General features: G+C 37.8%; 1 protein-coding gene across 6 annotated transcripts in view; it reads left to right on the top strand.

The window, feature by feature from the left end:
* The window catches only part of FRMD4B (FERM domain containing 4B), a 374,957-nt gene that overhangs the window by 339,228 nt on the left and 21,654 nt on the right, over window positions 1-14,075 (top strand). For all 6 annotated transcript variants that reach the window (XM_081072541.1, XM_081072543.1, XM_081072542.1 and 3 more), the window contains 2 exons: window positions 517-603; window positions 13,409-13,485. In XM_081072541.1, coding sequence (XP_080928667.1) covers window positions 517-603; window positions 13,409-13,485 — 164 coding nt within the window. The remainder of the gene's footprint in view (window positions 1-516; window positions 604-13,408; window positions 13,486-14,075) is intronic.

Consider the following 14,075-nt stretch of genomic DNA (forward strand, 5'->3'; position numbering starts at 1 on the left):
CTGAATCGTACAGTTCTCTAAAAGAGTTTTCCAGTATTTCTATATTTATTGTTAAGTACATTATAAACATCAGGATTTGGAAATATTTTTTTACATCTTTGTAATTCTTTGGAAACTTCCCTGACCTTTATAGCTAATCAAGAGAACAAAGAGCTCATTTTCTTTTTCTTTCTTTCTTTCTTTTTTTTTTAATAGATAACTGGCTTTGTCCTCTGGATTAATTCTTATTTGAATTACTTACATTTTATTTCTTCAGCTGTTTAATCAAAACAGTAATGCTTCATCCTTTTTGATGGTATTAATAGTAGCGGTCTGTTTTGACTTATAAATCTTATTTGAAGAATCACTAAAAAGTCATTTTAATAACAAGTTAGCTTTTTAAGTACTGTTTTGTTTACCAAGACAGTTTTATTTTGACTTGTTGATACTTGTCAAAGGATGAAATTGGTTAATATTACTTCATCTCTAAAAGACTTAGCAATTAGGTCTTGGTTCTCATGCTTTTCCATCTTCCAGGATAAACAAGGTCTTCCCTGGTGGCTTGGAATCAGCTATAAAGGAATTGGCCAGTATGATTTACAAGATAAGGTGAAACCTCGGAAAGTAAGTGAATCATTTCTGACACCTAGGGGAACTTTGAGCTCTTCCAGAGCTGGGAATATCGCTTTCAGGGGCACCGAACAGTCTTGGGCAAAGAGCTTTCTGTTAGGGAAGCCATGGGTTCAGAGAAGACTCGGGGTCAGTGTAAAATACTTTTTAGAACTCATTTATGTACCATTTTACACAGCAATTCCGCGTCTGATCATCAGTCTAAGGAAAAAATTTATGCACAAAGATTCAGCTATAGGAATATTGATCACAACATAGTTTACAAGTGCATATAAAGAAGTTTTTATTTTAAGTTAGTATGAACAGGACAATGCCATTTGTTTTATAAATTTTATATATATATACATATACATATTTACATTGGATGGAGAAACCGATGGATGAATTGTAAAAACATAAACCAAAATTTTTGGTGCCATTACCTCTCAGTAATACAGTTATGAGTTATCTTTTTTTTTACTATTCTTGCTATTTTTGCTTATCTTTGTTTCACAACTTTCCACACTAAATGTGTTCACTTTTCGTAAAGAAAAATAAGTTACGTACTGTTTATTAAAGGGTCACATTCTATCAGGTTTGGATTTTCCAGAGCTAGTAAATTATATTATTTTCAATTTGCTTATGAAGTTGTTTCTCTTGACCCAACACTAGCATACAATAGCTCGTACATTTTTGCCTACGTAAGAATTGATGAGTCCATATAGATAACCATCCAGTTGCCCTGGCCGACTCAGTATGATTAATGACATAATGGTTTACTCATACTGCCCTCGTAGGTGTTGCCACCTTCCCTGTGCTCTGCTGCCATCACTAGGAATCACAGTAGTGAAACAATGGCCTATAATAACAGACCATGGCCAGGCTGCCTGCGTTATCATACCCGACATCACAGCATTGAGTAACTTCTATCCCGTCTCTCTGTCTCTTGCTTTAATGTTTTAGGAAAGCAGCGATATTCTTCATAAAGTTAAGCCCTTGTAATCATACCACATGCTCTTCATCTGAGTTTCATTTCAGCATCACTCAATGCTCACAATTTTCCTTTGAGTTAAGAGAATAAGTAAAATTCCCCTTTTCTCCCTAATTTATGGTTGTAAAACTGACACAGACAACACACCAGGGTGGTCTAGGGCAAACCACTGTCCCGTTCTAATGCCTATTCAGCTCTCCTGGATCAAACTAGTTGGGCACTGAGGCCTATCTGAAATTATAAATAAAAATAATAAAGCATTTAACAGCCAAGATCCATCTGGGTAAGGGACAGTAAGAGCGCACGTATATAATCATACAAATAGAATTTTGTCTCTATAAGCCCTGTGACCAAGATCAATTGAAGTAAGGAATACTTGAAAATTTTCTTCTAAGACCAGATTTCTAATAAATAATGTTAGAAATGAGGGCCATGCAATTCTTTTCAAATATTTTTCAAAATTATTTTTATTTACAGTTATATATATATATATATATATATATATATATATATATATATATATATATATTTTACCAGAAATTATAAATATTCATTGTAAAAGAAACCAATAAAAACAAGCAGTACAGAAACATGTCAATGAGGGCAGGAAGTGCTTTTGCAGTCCCAATTTCAGCCCCCATGGTGACCAGTGTCAAGAGAATGCTATGAAATGGCTCATTTAGACTTTATGAGTGTATTCCATGCTTTAACAGAGAGAATGAAATCTTACTATGTACACTGTTCCATACCATGTCATATTTCTTCAGGTCACTTAGAAATAGATCTCTTTTCACTCTTTTTTAATGCTGCCTAGTATTCTATTATGTGGAAATGCAGAATTCATTTAACCAATTCTCTTTTGATGGATATTATGGTTGTTTCCATTGAAGAAGGATGGGCCAGAGCTGAATCCCAGCTAAGGCAAACAACTAACCCCTAGTTTATCTGTCTATTTCATAAGATCAAATTATGGTCTACCGTGTTTCCCCGAAAATAAGACCTAGCCAGACAGTCAGCTGTAATGCGTCTTTTAGAGCAAAAATTAATATAAGACCCTGTCTTACATTATATTACATTGTATAAGACCTGGTTTTATACCCAGTAAAATAAGACTGGGTCTTATATTAATTTTTGCTCCAAAAGACACATTAGAGCTGACTATCCAACTAGGTCTTATTTTCGGGGAAACATGGTATCATGTTTTCTTAAGGTAGACCTCATTTATGTCAACATTTTTTGGTAATTTATTTCTTCCCTAAATTTTACTTAATAACATTCAGGTGTCTTGCCGGTTTTCTGAAGATTGCATGTAAAATATAACTTAAGTTGACTCACAAGTAATTTCTTAGCTAATGTGGCTTAATAAAACTGAAATTCCCACAGAACGAAAATGCATTCACTGAAAACAACCAGGCTTTCTTCCAAAATAATGGTGAATCAGAATCAGCACAGTAAATATTGCAGTTAATTTTTTCTCAGTTTGTCATGACTCACAGGCCTTTATTTACATTCACAGTTTCAGAGAAATTGGTAAATATTGTTTGACACTGATCATAATCAGTTGTGCTTGTTCATTCCACAGTCTAGACAAGGGTCAGAAGCCACTTCCTTTTTTCAGTTTGCAGAGTTTTCCTATTTCACTTGCAAGACATGCCATGCAGTTCAAAAATACCATAAACGGGCCATCTTCTATAATCATTGTTTTGCTTTCTCTTTCTTGGTTATTTAAGCAGGTGTCCACTCTATACCACTGTTTGCTTCCTCCTTTTTTCTTCCATTAAATATGACAATGGATTTTGCTTCCGTATCTCTATTTTTCCCATCCAAACAATTTAAGAGTTTAATTGGAGGGAGGACGTTTTACAAGTCCCTGGCTGTTGGCACAAGTGGAAAAATGCATCATTTAAAGGGCCATGAGTACAGACTTATAAAAGGAGGACCTGCTCCAGCTATTTGCATGGGCATATGCATGCAGCAAGTTACTGGCAAACTGAAATGAAACAAAGACTGGAATGGGAGGCCTTGTACATGCTTTGCCTCTTGAACCACATGCCTACTGTGTTATAACTATACGGCTTAAAAACCGACCAGAAGGAGGAAAATTTGCCAGTAATAAGAGAGACTGATGCTAAAGGGCTGATTTGAAAACAGGTTGGTCCAAGATCCACCGACTGAGCCCTTCTGTCCTTTCCATATAATGTCAATCAGTTATAGCCTCTGGATGTTGGGGCCTGTGTTTGTCTTTCCTTCCAGAATGTCTAACAAGTACCCTTCATGTATTTTGTCTATAAGGCTTTGCCAGTCATGGGGGCCAAGTCATTTTCAATCCATGTGGTATAATGATGCAGGAAAGAGTATTGGAAGCAACCCAAAGCCTGTCTCTGATGTCGATTTGCTGTGTAGCCTTGGGCATGTTGTTTAATCTCTCTTTATACTCAGTTTCTCAACTATACAATATAATGCCACCAAATGCATAGGGTGGTTATGAGAGTTAAATGAGATTATATTTAGCACTCTGCTTGATACAGTCATCACTCAACAACTGGTGTTGTTCATTGGTCGTGAGGGACAGACAATCAAGAAGGGTATCAGAAATATTCTTGGATCATTGTTTATATAGCGAGGACCCCACATTGCTCCAAACCCATAGCCCTAATGTGCCATGTACTAGTCCACACTCAAATTTTCTATTTTCAGAAACTGGTAAGCACTCTGCCTCTCCCAATTTATGAACAATAATGCTTTAATGCATGTTGCAAATTAAGAGAAAATTTTAAAATTCTGAGTAGAAGCCACAAAAAAAATCAGGGTATTAAAAATTCAGTTCATAAGTAGTTTTTCTTTTTAATCCTCCCTTTGTACATGAAATGTGTCATTGCAAACTCATATGGAATGTGAAATCATGCCAGAACTCAACTGAATTTCAAATCATAGGACATTTGAACTTAAAAATGATGAACTTTTACTTTAAAAAGAAAACATGCAGAGTTGTATTCTTTCTAACTTTTTATTGTTTATTCAGTACTTCAAGGAAAAATGTCTGTTTTTCCAAAGAAGTACACAGTGGGTCAGTGGCTGATTAAAATCATGACTGATTTGTACCCCTCGGGCAAGTATTTCACCTGGGAAAACCAGAACCAGTCAGAGATGGGAAATAAAAATGGCACGCGAGTCAAGGTGTTATAGGAAGACCATAGTGGGATAAAATGCTTTTCAAGATTTAGCATCTTTCTGCATTATAACAAGCTAAGAAAGTCTTATGATCACTCCAGGTCATTTCAGGATGGGGAAAAGGTGCTCAGCCTTCAGTTAACTGATTTTTTTCTTAACTGTTGGAATTCCCAAAAGCCTAGAGCAAGAAGCAATTTGTCCTTCTGTTTCCTTGTCATAAAAGTACAGGGTTCATTTCACTTCAACTCAGAGTGACTTGCTGGTTTGTCTAAGTACAACCGTCTCAATCATGCCGAACCCTCCTTGCTTTATCCACTTTACCACATTACCATGGATCTCCATTAGGATGCTACTTCTAACCCTACTTAAGTGCTAGATGAGGTCAACCACAGAAGAAGAGAACATGTGCTGTCCAGTCACACTTTCTATGTCAGTACAAAATAAAGTATGGCATGGAGGGAAAAAGTTGGATCACTAAATGTCAATTGGAAACCAGTCCATCCAGTTTGTAAAGTGTATAATTAAACCTCGCCACACCAATAATCAATCTGATTGTTAAAACCTTCTGCAGAATTAGTGGGAGGGGAACTCAAATCCTGTAGCTTGAATTTGAACTAAGAACCAGTCCTGTGCTCCTGCTTACCCATTGGCTGACTTGGAGCTGTCACTCAACCTTTCTGGGCCTTTATTTTCTCAACTGTCAAATTCAAATAATTCTATCTACTCTATCTACCTCACAGATCATTATGAGGATCCAATGAATTAGTGAATGTTTTCATTGAGTAAATATTTTATAGAAAGTTATTGGATAGCTTTGGTATTTCTCTTCCCCTCCTACAGTTAATCACAATTAGAATTTTAAGCAGTTCTTCTAAAACAGGGAACTCTTAGAGAATTGGTTGGGCATTGGTGAGTATCCATTTCCATTTCAAAACCAGCCGGCAAATGGAAAGAATCCAAGACAAGCAGTTTTATTATTCGTAAAGTCACCAAGTCTAACTGCAAGGGAGGATGGGAAGTGCAGGTGGACGTGGGCAAAGTCTTAACTCACGATGTTCTGTCACTAAAGGGAAGGAGGAAAAATAGATCCTGAGGGTGATAAGAGTTGTTGTCAGACTGTGTTTGTTTCCTTTGAAGTGTTTTAGGGGGGTGGTTAATGAGAAACAAGTAAGCAAGAAATAAAGATATAATTAAAAATTTTGAACAGTCTCTGATGGAAACTATAGTCTCTGATGGCAGGAAAATAATGGGGATGGGTGGGTAACATTTAGTGTGTTCAGGGAAGGTCTCTCTGAGAAAGGAGATATTTATTTGCGGCCTGGAGGACTAGAAGGAGTCACGCTTGTGAAGAATGGGTTGGCATGTTCTAGTCAGAGAACAGTGTATGCTGAGGGGAAGGAGGTCGGCACGTTGTAACAACTGAAAGGAGTCCATGGCCGCTAGAACTTTAAGAGTGTTTCTTATGGAAACTGAAGATGTAGGTAGAGAAATGCCTTCTGGACAGACAAAACCATTAGACTTCATTATTTAATATTACCTTGTATTTCTAAGCATTTACCAAATGGCTAAATTGTTGTCACATATAGAAAAATGAAGGATAGCTCTTTAATAGAATTGACTAGTCCAAATGTACAGACAACCAAACAGTATCTAAAGCATGGTGAAAAATGATTCTATGAACGGGCATAAACAGTAAAGGTTTCTTCTGTGTGTACTTATGACTACAGATTGGTTTGGTTTTAACTCATTCAACCTTTAGCAACCAATTTCTAGCAAGACAGTGTGAAGTACATGGTTTTATATTTTTCCAAAAAAAAAATTACTGAGCCCGTTGTGTTTGCCGGGGACCTGAGCTAGTACTTTGTATTCTTTGTCTCATTTTAGGAAAAAGCCAAATCCCTGGGATCAAGGTCCTCACAATTCATTTGGAAAGACAGAATTACATTCAAAATTTGGGATTTTATTGCAAGTGTTTTAGAACAATACTAGCTCCCAACCCATGAGAAGGGATGCTAGCTGTAAACATCCAGAACAATCCAGAACAGCCAGGCCGGTGCCTGTGAGCAGCAGGTTAACACTGGTTGTACCAAATACACGTGGTGAGCGCCCTGATGCAGGAAGTATTGACAGGAAGTCATTAGGCCAGTCCTGGGAGGTGAGAGCTTCAGCCACAGAGGAAATCTGGGTGAGATGACACCTTCTTAGATGGTCAGGTTTTTATATTATGCATTTCCTGATACCCAGAATTTCTTCATCTAAACTTTTCCAAAAATGTTTAGAATGTTTTACTCCCTGCATTTAAGATGTGATGCTTTCTGTATGGAAGGTTATGATATCACATCTAAAGAAGTAATTTTCCCTACCTGAGTGTGTACCATTTGGGTGTGTTATGAAAGTTTAGTTCAGCATGCCTGACACTGTTAGCAGGGCCTCTTCTAATCTGATCAGTTGTTGTAAGTCCCTCCAGTAGATAACATTTGCATTTAGAAAACAATCTGGCCAACCATTTGTTCCTAAAGGCATTGCCTAGAGAAAAATAGAATTCCAAAATTTAGTTTTTTAGACCAAAAATTTGATCTTCCTCACCAACCCACTCCGCTGACCAAAGCATAATTACATCACCAGAAATTATCCTCTGAGTCAGGGTTTCTCAATCTCTGAACTATTGACATTTGGGGCCATGTAAATTCATCCTGAGCATAGTAGGATGTTCTACAGCATCCCTGGCCCCCACCCACAAGATGCTGGGAGCACCCTTCCCTCCAGCGTGATAACCCAAAATGTCTCCAGACATCTCCAAATGTCCTGAGGTTGTCGGTGGGGATGGGGAGTGACACCAAATCATCATTGGTTGAGAACCACTAGTCTAAGTAAAATGCAAGGGACTCAGAGTCCTTTTCTGCAAATGGCTGGCATAATTGCTGCTTTTTCTTCCTACCTCATAATTCCTGTGAGGTAGAACTGGGAATTACTTCTTTTTTTTTCTTTCTTTCTTTTTTATTTTCTTTTTGTTGTTGTTGTTGTTAGTATTACAAATATCCATAGAGCACTCTTCCCAAGTGAGAAAGGTCAGATGGTGGGCTCTGATTAGGCACTGGTGTATTTGGGGCCTGGTTGTGCCTGGTTGTGTATGATTATACAATCATAGTCACGCAGCTGTGACTATCCCAAGTTTAGTCATTTCCAGGTGAATTTGCAGTTAAATGATTAACTTATAAGTGCTGTTATAAAATAAAACAAAAAAAAACCACACAAAAAAACAGCCTCTGATGACATCTTTCCTGTGCTTGCCTAGTGTTAAAACTCTGGGTGGTGTCTACATTCAATTTGTCAAGATTCAAAACGGCAGTTTGATGCTTTCTGTCCAAGGCGTTTTCTGGGTGTTTCACTATCCCAACAGCTCCCTCCTGCCAGTGGCAGGTGCGCATTCCCCAGCATTTTTGTACCTGCCAGGGCACATTCCTTTTCTGAGTACCCCGGACTTGAGGGAGCTCACTCCCTGTTTCTGCCTGTAGGCGTGCCCCTGACCCACCCCTCTCCTCTCCTCTGTGACCTCTATGAGGCAGGAACAGTGAACACATTTCCTACCTAGAGGGTGTATCCAGAAACCACTGATGAAATCAACAGATATTCAGCAGTTTTTAACAGAGGCTGAAACTCACAGAATTGGAAACCTGAATGGCACAGGTGTATCAACAAAATAACTTGGCTGTTACTCGTCAGGGAAAAGACAGATGTGCAAACCAGACAGCGTTTCTGCTAGTCGGTGGCTACACAAAGACATGATAAAATTAGGACATTGGACTGAGAGTCCTTCGTAAGAAATACAACTAACTTTATCACTTACTGAATGTTTATTCTGAGCCAAGCACTGGGCTAAGTGCTTCACAAACATAATCTCACGGGACCTTGCAACAACCCTCCAAGGCAGGCGCTGTTGGTCCCATTTTACAACTGAGGAAACTGAGACTCAGAAAAGTGAAGCAACTTGGCAAATAGAACACAAGTGGTAAACCCCGAATGCAAAGTAAGGCAGTCTGACTTGGTCCTATTGGTTCAAGTAAGCCCCACACGGAGGGGTCTGTCCATTATTCACCAACAAAAGCAGGACTTCTCACGTAGAAGGTGAACAGAAATGAACAAATGACTCCAAGAGCTGCTGAAGTATGCATTACCCTGTCTCCTAAAGGTCCCTGTGCTTTTCCTGGGAGTCTTTTTATCAAAGTTTGAATGTGGCCTCAGATATTTAAGAACCATTGTAATTGTAGAGTGGGGATGGGAAGAGGTGATTTCTTCTAGTTCCTTAAATCTATAATAATGGATGAGATCTAACTAAATATTGATTGTACGTTTCAAGAAAATGGCTTAAATATTCATCCCATGCGTTTCATTAAACAAAGTGTAACAATGTGTGGCAAATTATTCAAAAACCATCAACTTCCTTTTACATCTAAGGATAAAAGGAATTTATTCTGATTACAATATTTTGCATAAGTTCACTTTCAAAATTGGGATTGATTCTGCTTTGGTTTTCTGTGTCAGTTTTTAAAAATTTTGACACTTTTGTTTTAAGACAGGGTAATTACTGACCTTAGGATATGTTCTCTTCCTGTTGTACTTTTGATTATGTCTTTGTTAATACCATTGTTTATATTGCTCCTCTTTTACTTTTTCTATTTTATCTTTTTATTTATTTATTTTGCTGTCTCTATCGCTTCTCGGCCTTTTGGCTAAGATCAAATGTAGTACTTTGCAGTCTCAAAGTTAATCCCAGCTATTATTTCATCTGTGGCGATCTACTTCCTTCTTTTGATGCTAAAAGGCACAACTAATCATTCTAAATGGGTGTAGACTAAGGAAGACCTAATTTATGGTTTTATTTTCACTATACAAGTGTTTCCTTTCATCACTAACACCATAGACTCTAAAAACAGCACAATTTCTAATTTATAGCTACTAGTGTGTCACATAAACAGTAATAAATACTAATAAATTCTTATTATTATGCTTGTTTAATGATCACTTTGGAAAACAGTCGAGTTTCATACTTTTAACTTTGTGTTGCAAAGCAGATAAAACTCCTCTTTTGTTTTTTCTTTCAAATCTCCAAGAGTGGTCATTTTGGTTTGGGCAAATTTTGTTTTTGATTTTAATACAAAAATTACAAGTATGTTTGTCTATATACACATGCATGAATTATATATATATATATAACTATATAACTATATAACTATATAACTATATATATATATATATATATATATATATATATATATATATATATATATATATATATATAATAGGTTTGTCCTACCCTATAAGACATCATACCTGGTGATAGTCCTACCCTATATGGACACGAGTATCTCCAAATAATAGAAAATGTGAAGCATACTTTGCTTTCTTCTACATTTGAATTTTGATCTCTTTCCTCAAATGCAGAATGCTTTCTTTAAACCCCTTCATAGTTCAGATGATTTAGAATATTCTTTATTATATGACAGACTATTTCTGTAATGCAGAGGCCCCAACAAGTCAGGTCAGCCTGATGGATATTTCTGTGGCCAATTTCCCCTTCTCCTTCCATTGATCTGAAATCTTCGCATGATTTTGACCAGTGGGTAAAGGTCAGGGGCTCATATTTATCTTTTAAGGAAAACACTGGCAAAAAGGAAGGGAATGAAAATTAGTCAGCTTCCTGCTGTGTCAGAAGTCCTGTCCTTCGAATGCTGCATGAGCAATCTTTTAGTAAATGAATACTTCGCCTCAGCTCTATTGCCTCTTTCAGAGTTTCCTCCTAGCTTTTGGAGATCAAAAACACCAAAATAATGTAAAGTGTGCTAGAAAAATGATTTCAGAAATTTCAAAAGGAAAACTAGCTTATTTCCAGCTGCCAGCTAAATCTAGTGCCACTATAATTAGAAGTTATTCCCTAGCAACTTCAAGCATTGATAAGAATTACATTGATAATAAGTGTCTAAAATAGATGCCTCTCAAATGGTTAGGAGGGGGAAATTACACTATTTTATAAAATAGACCTATGTACATTTTATGTAAACTTATTTTAATTTGAGAAATTTGCATTTCTTTTTAATTTTTTAAAAATACAGGAGTACCAAAAACATACACCTGCATAACCACTTAAATTAACAATTACTAATATTTTGTCATATTTACTTCATCTTATTTTTATTAATAAAAGAAATAAAACATTACTGTACTGTGGAAGTGTTTTGGTACTACTTACCCCTCATACATTGTACCATCACCATGCTAGTGGCAACCACTGTCACAAATGAAGTTTGTGCTATTTCCAGTTCACTTTTATAGTATTATAAGCACATATATGAGATCAAGTTTTGCATAAAATTTTAAGATTTCAGGTAAGGAAATGGCTTTGCCTTTCAGACACAAAGTCTCAGTCTTGTTCTCATAACTTCTTTTGCCAACCCAGTTGCCATCTAATTTTTTCAAATTGTTTAAATGAGCTGAAGCCCTTCACCTTTAAGTGGGGCTTTTGCTTACAGGAAGCATGTTTGCCCTCAGTGCAGGAACATGCTGAATGGAGGCAAAAGCGCCAGTATGTCATCTTTGTAAGTGATAAGAGGAGAGGGGGTGGCGTTCAGAGATCATGTTTCAAGTCCAGCCCTGGTTTTTATGTGTGTGGGAATGGACGCAAAGGAAAACACGGCTGAAGTGGTTTGTGGCTCTTCCTGTAGAACCTGTTCATGTCCAGGGTGAGTGAACCCCGGGAGAAATGGCTCCTTTGGACCACCTCCGGTGAATTGGTGTCTGGATTCAAAGCCACTTACTTCCCAGGAAGTATCTGAACGCACATTGTACCTCCTTTTAAAAATGAGTTTCTCTTCTGGGAAAATCTGCCAATGAGACATTTGCTCTCCTCCCACTGATCGGAGGAAGGAGCTGAGCTGGGAGGTGTCATTCAATTAGAGTTGCTGATGTCAGTCAGTAGTTGTGTGTGTCAGCCGTGGGAGGCTAGTTTGTGAAACTGAGTTCCACCTAAGTATCTTAGGAAACTCAGTTCACAACTCCCCGGTGCTGCTGTTTTGGAGAGGGAGGGAGAAAGAACCTCAGGATTTCCCAGTTTTGGAACCTCTGGATTAAAAGAAATGAAAGCCTCACGTCTCCGGACATTTTAGGAAATCGGTATGTAGCTTTAAGCTTTCACTAATAACTTTCAACCTGGGTGAGTGTTGTAGTTACAGATGACGGCATGTTCACACCTCGAGAGGAGTGCTGTGCTCTCAGTGTGTGCTGCTTCATTGCACTATGTTTGGGCTGGGAGTCTAGTTTGGACACTTTTCTCCTAACTGCGTGTACACAGGACCCCTAAACTTATGCTGTTCCTTTATATAAGGTTTACGTGTCCGTGAAAAACCTTGGTTCTGTACTTCAGGAAATGATTTTGCTGGTAGTGCAGTGCAGAGAAGTTATTACTTAGATAATTAAAATGCTCTTTCAAGATTCTTTGAACAAAATTTTAAAAATCCAGCCAAAGCCTAATAATGAAACGAAATTGCTGTGCTATTATTTCCCTCATCGTGAAGACTAGGGACAGAGAAGAGGAATTCAGTTATAAAGTACAAGTTTAGAGACAATATGAGGCTCAGGCTAGCACAAGGTCTAACTCAGAAGCCAGAAAATACAGCAGGGCACACTCAGTTCTGTGAATGAGCTGCTTTTTACAAAGGATGTGGTTTGCAAAAGAATAGTACTAGTGAAGTCTGTTTCTCCCAACAAACTGGCTCCTAGCACTGAATGCAGCATAGAATGTCAGCAGTGGGAATATGGAAGTGAGTTCTGTTTCCAGAAGCTGGAGGCTCCAGCTCAGAAACCAAGAGGGCAGCTCCAGCATTCCCCACCCCTGCCCACCCCTGTCTAATTCCTGGAGCTAGATTTCTGTTGCATTTAGGAAAACACTGGTAGGCAGGGAATCTGGTATGGAGAATCACCCCTGCTTGGGGTTCCGGTTTACTTTCACTTTGCGTTCGTTTGAAATTTAATCTGTGGTCTGATTGAAACATCTCTTTGAATATCTTTCCATTTAACTGTGAAGTTAGCATCTTTGATCAGAAGGCATGTGCTTCCTGGAATCTACAAGGATTTCCTTACTACCTCTTTTATTAAGTTGAGTCAGAGGAAAAACAGCACACATGTATCCCACAGTTGCTTAGCTTTATTGTTCAAGGAAGATTTTTTGGTGAGATGAAGATTACTGTCAGAAAGGATACCATGACACGTGTCCCATTCGGGAGACCACCTCAGGGAAGATGTAGATGCCTGATCAATGTACTGTACACTTGAAACTGAACAATGGTGAATGCCAACTATAATTTTATATATATAATGTGATGGCTCGGTGCAATGTCGGAGGGATAGTGGATGGGGGGATTGGGGAGGGGGGGTCCACAGTCTGAGGGATATAAATGATGAACGTCTAAGTAAAAAAAAAAAAAAAGAAAGAAAGAAAGGATACCATGGTTTCGACTTTTCATTGGTTTGTGAGAAGACTGCATCACGTGTTTGTACTTAGTGTACAACCTTCCCAATTATTTGACGATTATGCTGATTTCTAGATTTAGTAAAAGTTAGCATGAATCAAAGCTGTGTGGCTTTTGTGTTTTCTTAATTTTTTAGCTATTCCAATGGAAACAGCTGGAGAACTTATATTTCCGTGAGAAAAAATTTGCTGTTGAAGTTCATGACCCACGGAGGTGAGAATCACAGTCTTTTCTCTCTATGGTCCTGGTGACTGTATGAACATGCTGGTGGAGTTTTTGCGTGGACACATGTTTTCATTTCTGTTGTGTGTGTACCTAGGAGTGGAACTGCTGGGGGAGGTGGTAACTCTAATCTTTGGAGAGGTTGCCAGATGGTTTACCAAAGCAGCCATACCAGCTTACCATCTGCATTCCCACCAACAATGTATATGGTTCCATTTTCTCCACATCCTCCCAAACACTTATTTTTAGTTGAGTTTTGTTTTTTCGTGTGTTTGTGTGTTTGTTTTTTAACAGCCATCCCAGTGATGTGAAGTGGTAGCTTATTCTTGTTTTGATTTGCATTTCCCTCATGACTGATGATGGCTGACCATCTTTTCATGTACTCATTGGCCATTTGTATATTTTTTTAGAGAAATGTTTATTCACATCCTTTGCTCATTTTAAAGTAAGGTATGCCTGATCACTAAAGAAAAAAAAAAAAAACACAGTTGCCAAGATATCAACATTAATTAAAGTCAGGATTGTTGTTTCTCAAAACTCTTCAGAGGAATTCTTTATCAGTCCTGAGTGGTTGCTTTTCA

The sequence above is a fragment of the Rhinolophus hipposideros genome, assembly GCF_964194185.1.
Source record: "Rhinolophus hipposideros genome assembly, chromosome: 14".
Taxonomy (NCBI): domain Eukaryota; kingdom Metazoa; phylum Chordata; class Mammalia; order Chiroptera; family Rhinolophidae; genus Rhinolophus; species Rhinolophus hipposideros.